The sequence below is a fragment of the Cicer arietinum genome, chromosome 7 (genome assembly GCF_000331145.2).
Source record: "Cicer arietinum cultivar CDC Frontier isolate Library 1 chromosome 7, Cicar.CDCFrontier_v2.0, whole genome shotgun sequence".
NCBI lineage: Eukaryota > Viridiplantae > Streptophyta > Magnoliopsida > Fabales > Fabaceae > Cicer > Cicer arietinum.
In genome coordinates, this window is record NC_021166.2 from 55,820,480 (window position 1) to 55,826,148 (window position 5,669).

A 5,669-nucleotide genomic window follows, 5' to 3' on the forward strand; every position below is an offset into this window, starting at 1 on the left:
AAAAAAATAGAAGGAGATCTTTAACAAAATATAATTAATTTGATAATTTATTGCAAAATAGAAGGCAATTGTTAAAATAATTTAAATTTATCTACAAAATAGGAGAGACAATTAGTCAACCATGATTTATTAATAATATTTTATTTTTTAAAATATTATAATTATCAGTTAATATTTTGTTTTTAAAAATATTATTATTTTTATTTTTATTAATTTTTATTTATTTGATCCGAAGAAAAAATAAGAGAAAGTCGGTGACAAAATATAATTAAGTTGATAGTTTATCTGCAAAATATGAGACAATTGTTAAGATCATTTAAATTTATATACAAAATAGGAGAGAGTTGTTAAAATAACATAACCGTCATTTGTTTAGACATATTTACTCAACCGCATTTTTTTCTTCAATTTAATATATATTTTTTAATTTATTAATAATATTTTGTTTTTAAAATATTATAATTATTTTTATTTTATTAAATAAACAATTTTCTATTTACAAAAAATGAGAAGAAAAAAAAAAATTCAGTGCTACACATGGTCGCATCCCGAAAATACGACTTTCTATTAAATTAAAAAAAAAACAAACTTTCTTCGTTTCATTGCTCCCTTAAGTTGCAATCATTTATTAAATTTCAAAAGTAGGACATATTAATATTTTTTTTCAAAGTGTGGCAATTTAGTATAAAAATTAAAAATATATATATATATATAAAATCCACTAAAGACTTAATACATAAAATTGAATTTCAAAATATGTTTTGTAACATAAGATTCCAAAACCATCACTAAATTACATATTATATATATGCACGTTTAGTTGCAGAAATTCTCAAACAAACAAACACTACTTACTAGATATTTGTGTATATACAACTACTATAGATAATAAATATTTTAAATATGCACACTTCTAAGGTTTGGTTAACTTGAAATTTAAATTACTTCCACAACATAATTAATCATAGTTTTTTTTAGTGAGGAAATCTGGCTCAGCTGGTTTCATAGGCAAGAGTGGAAGCATTCTCTTTGGTTGTGGCATTTTCTTGCCACTTCTCAAATGCCTTAATGCATTGGATGCAAACCTTTGTACATATACGGTGGTAGCAAAGCTTGGTGAGGATCCTTCTTCATCATTTTGAGAACCATGTTGTTGTTTTTCTTCTGCTTCACGTAACGATTTCTGAGCCCTTTTTTCCCTGTTTCTACGCCAAACTACTTGTATGAATCGCGCTCCCCATGTCCTCCATTTCCAGGAAGAGAATCTGTTCAAACATTGTCCCATTGTTGTCAAATAACAACTATAATGCTATAGCGTATCAGAATTAGATATACTATTTAGTACAAAATATTGCCACATAACAGCTACAGCATCGCAATAGTAATATTTAAACAAACTGCTATTTTTCTCAATTACTTTCAATGAGTTTAATATGTATACAGTTACAATATAAACATGTTATATACATTAATAGTACTTTTCAAAAGCTGTTTAGATTGTTGTAAAATGATAATGGAGATTTGTTCTGTATATAGTTCTTAAACTCTTTTAGTGTTGAAAGTTTGAGATGACTTGTGCAATGCACTTTGCTTCATATAGTGCAACATTTTTCCAACAAAAAAATGTAATAACGATGCATAATAAAAGGTGGAAAAACACATGAATGATTACCTGAAAGTGTGTTTGAGTTGTTTTGTGTTAATAAGACGGCGAAATTGGGAAGCAACAATCTTCAAATCATCAGGCAAAAGAGCAAAAGCTTCAACTTCTGAAATAGTTTGAACTGTGCTAGTTGAAATAGGCAAGTTTGAAGAAGGTGTAGGATACAAGGCCCATGTTAGAAGCTCCTCTCCACAAAAATCGCCAGCTTTAAGCTCAGACGAGTTAAAGAAACCAGTTCTTCCACCATTGGTGCTGACAGTAGCGAGTTTTCCTCGCATTATGAAGAGCATTTCGTCCACTGGATCGCCTTCGCAAACAACATAACTTTTTTCAGTATAAAGTACTGGCTTCAATTTATCACACATTGCATCCAACAATTGTTTATCCATGTTTCCAAATATTGGCACCTAAATAGATCAAAATTTGATGACACATAAACAAGTATGTGTTAATATATAGTTAAGTGGACAAAGAGAAAAGCAAGTGAAAGAAGAGATTGTTATGTATGATACCAACTTTTTTAAGTAAATCTAAGCAAAGATGTCTCTTTATGTCTCTTCTTAGATCTTTAGGGAGGTTCCGAATTAATGTCTCCTCTTCAACACCGCGATTTTCTTGCCATTTGTATTGTTCATATCTTCTAATTCTTTGCTTTAAGTACTCCGGTAGCATTCTATGGCACATCCATTGTTCTGCATCCCTCCTTTTTATTCTCATCTCTTCAACTCTAACTGTTGTAGATTGTAGATATTTCTGTCACAACAATCAACACGTTCATTTTTCAATAGAAAAAAGACTCATCAAGTAGTACATTATATGCATGCATGAGCATGATGATATCATGTTTCAATCTTTACTTACTAAGGATTACCTGCATATTTCCAATAAGTAATGCAAATAGCACCAATCCAAACACTGCTATGAATATTGCAAATATTATCTCTCCAATATAAGTGCTTGTCTTCAAGTTCTGTCCAACAGAACTGCAAATAAAATTGCACTTTTATAATTTGTCCTAAAGTTCTTTGAAGCTTACTTTTCATGAGCTTATGGAAACAGCATATACAAAGCTTCTCTCATTATACATAAGTTCTTATAATACTTAGTTAAGAGCATAGAAGATCAATCACAAACCTTAAATTGCGCAAACCCCACCAAAAGCAGTAGAAGAACTTATGATGCAAATTAGTTCTAGATTCAACCACACGAGACTTAAGACCATCGATGAATATTCCAAAATTGAAAACCATTGGATCAATGATTTCATCAGGATCAGTGTAAGGACAAGTAGTAGCATTGTTGAGAAGCGATAAAACACTTGAATTAACTCGTCGTCCACAGCTCAAATATGAATCATCAGAGAATGCAGTATGCTTCAATTGTCGATGCCAACAGCGCAACTGCGATTCTATCGAAAACAAGTACCAAAAAGCTCCAACAACCTGATACATCACATTTATATATAGTTTTTTTATCATAAAACTTAGGATAGTAACAAGGAAAATACATAAAATTAGATTATAAGCTTACATGACTTGCTAGCATATAAAGAAAAAGATTATAAGCAGCTCCAGCCCATGCTGTCTCAGTCAATATACCAGAAGTGTTTGTTACTTCTTTGAACAATGGATAGATTCGCAATAGTCTCGGCGCATACTGCGCTATTATCATATACTTCAACCAATCCTTTGCTATACATGGAACTGAGCGTTGTGGAATTGGAATCATAGCTAACATTACCATCTAACAATACATTATACCAAAATGTTAATGTAAACATCATATTATGTATTTTCTCTTAAGACTACTGGTTAAGTAATCTACAAGTACTTTTCAACTTTTAATACATTGATAACTTAACAAACTGAATTTCTCAATAAGTACTTTTCACTCTTTAGCATTTTCCAAACTATAAAAAAGCACTTTTAGTTCAAGATACCTGAGGAAGTGGAAGAATTGATAGAATATCAATGATGAAGTGAGAACTTAAGTATCTCATGGCTATAGCAAAAGGATCATCAACCGGTTCGCCCCTTCCGAATACACGCGAAGAAGGGGCAATAAACCCGGTTCGAAACTGAAAAACAATGCGAAGAATGTAGAAAAGATCGAAGAATGTGCGAAGAACACCAGCAGTAACCTTCAATGTTCCATCCAATTTAAGACATTTTCTCTTCTCATCAATCACAGGTATGTAAAAGAACAACGGGTCCATTGATATCGCCATCACACACGTTATGACAAAGATCTTGTTCCATTTTTGAAGTAGTGGACCTTGTGGATCAAGAACATTGCGTCTACAAACTGATTTTTTCTCTGATTCATTGTTTGCAGGACTTAAACTTGATCTAACTTTTCTTTTTTCAAGTCCATCAATTGAAGAATCATATTTTTCAATATTAAAAGATGATGATTCTGATTTCCAATCTTCAAATCTGGTCAGAAATATATAAACTCAGTTATTCTTGAAGTATGAATCAGTTATATGTTGGCATCAACATACATAGTTTACAATTATAATAACATAATACATAAGATAAACTCTTCAAATAGGACACTTCAAATGGTTTGATTAATGAATTTTTTGGAATAGAAAATCCAGTTAATATCATTCATGCTCGACACATAATGAGTACTTGAGTATCCAATGATATGATATAATGATCAAAACAAGTGAGCCACATATAGAGAAAGTTCATAACATAAAATTGAAAATTATCCAATAAACCTTGCTTAATCTATACTATATCATCACCTCAATTGTGATTGCAATATTTTTTCACTCGAAGTAACATGGTCATATTTTGCCTAAGGTATCCTCTAGTCGGAAGCTAGAGACAAATCTTTCGAGATACTAAGATTTATTTAAGAGGTTGACATCTTTCAATAGATGTTTTTTTTATATATATTTGATCAGAGATTGAACTAATAAGAACATACTTAAAGAATTCAGTTATATGTAAATTGTGTCACACTTGACACTAAACAAAGGAAATTTGCCAATTTCTCAATTATTAGAGAAAAAATATTTTAAAATAGGAAATTTTCATTTTTTCTTCTTTCAGGAAAAATCATTAAAATGATACCTTTTTTTTTGTCTTGAACAAAGGAAATGAATCACTTTTTTCAGCTACAAAAGAAAATGAATTGCAACTAAAACAGTACATGTGATTCTAAATAACATGTTTGAGACTTGAGAGTACAAAGTACAAACCTCACAAATTTCTTTTCTTTAGAACTCATAATTAAACTGCTTTAGCATACAGTGAGAGTATATATGCTTTATATGAAAGAACACACTTTATTTGAGCAACAGAAGATTCACTGCATAAGCCTGCAAAATTCATCTTCAAATTAGAATTTTCCTAAGAAACTCTAAAGTATAGTTCACACATACATAGAAGAAAAAAAAGGTTAACTATTTTATTTGTTACTTTCTTTTTTATATATTTTAACCATCAAAATCCACCAATTTAAAATTCTACATTCAAATTACTCCTCAATATTCAGTAAGTGCTGCATGGCTATAAAATCCTTAGCCAATTTTTATATGTTTGTAATATAAGTTATTGATAAAAAAATATAACACACTAAACAGAAACCATCCAAGACTTAAATATTCTTTTAAAATTATAAAGTCAATAATAGAAAAACATAATGAAGCCAAAAATATTAATCAATTAAAACTTTGAATTTTTTCTCAAACTCAGAAACTCTCTTCTAAATATATATGATTAAAATAAAAATATAGTGAGAAAAGAAAGTTTCAAAAAAACAAAGGCAAAAAAATAATTAAAAGCTTGAGTGATTATTAAGTCCATTATATATGTTGTTTACAAGAGGAAGGTAATAAAAATTGAGAAGAGTAGAAGTAGAAGGAAAAGGAAAAAACATCAAAATCTACCAATGTTTGTTGATAAGCAGAGAGAGAAGAAGTGTTTAAAACTTATAAAAGAAAAAAGCAAAGAAAATGAATGTTGCATGCAGCCTTGTTGATTAAGAAAGA

At 29.7% G+C, this 5,669-nt stretch overlaps 1 protein-coding gene across 2 annotated transcripts in view; it reads right to left on the reverse strand.

Annotated features, from left to right (window-relative positions):
- Window positions 1-726: 726 nt before the first annotated feature.
- The window catches only part of LOC101505611 (cyclic nucleotide-gated ion channel 1-like), a 5,005-nt gene continuing 62 nt past the window's right edge, over window positions 727-5,669 (reverse strand). Inside the window, exons 1-9 of one of the 2 annotated variants that reach the window (XM_004510561.4) lie at window positions 5,568-5,669; window positions 4,878-4,997; window positions 3,603-4,098; window positions 3,194-3,406; window positions 2,798-3,105; window positions 2,535-2,646; window positions 2,180-2,416; window positions 1,673-2,070; window positions 727-1,265 (exon numbers count right to left, since the gene is read on the reverse strand). In XM_004510561.4, coding sequence (XP_004510618.1) covers window positions 959-1,265; window positions 1,673-2,070; window positions 2,180-2,416; window positions 2,535-2,646; window positions 2,798-3,105; window positions 3,194-3,406; window positions 3,603-4,098; window positions 4,878-4,906 — 2,100 coding nt within the window. In that variant the 5' untranslated portion in view covers window positions 4,907-4,997; window positions 5,568-5,669 and the 3' untranslated portion in view covers window positions 727-958. The remainder of the gene's footprint in view (window positions 1,266-1,672; window positions 2,071-2,179; window positions 2,417-2,534; window positions 2,647-2,797; window positions 3,106-3,193; window positions 3,407-3,602; window positions 4,099-4,877; window positions 4,998-5,567) is intronic. The other variant, XM_073370691.1, reaches the window with a different exon arrangement.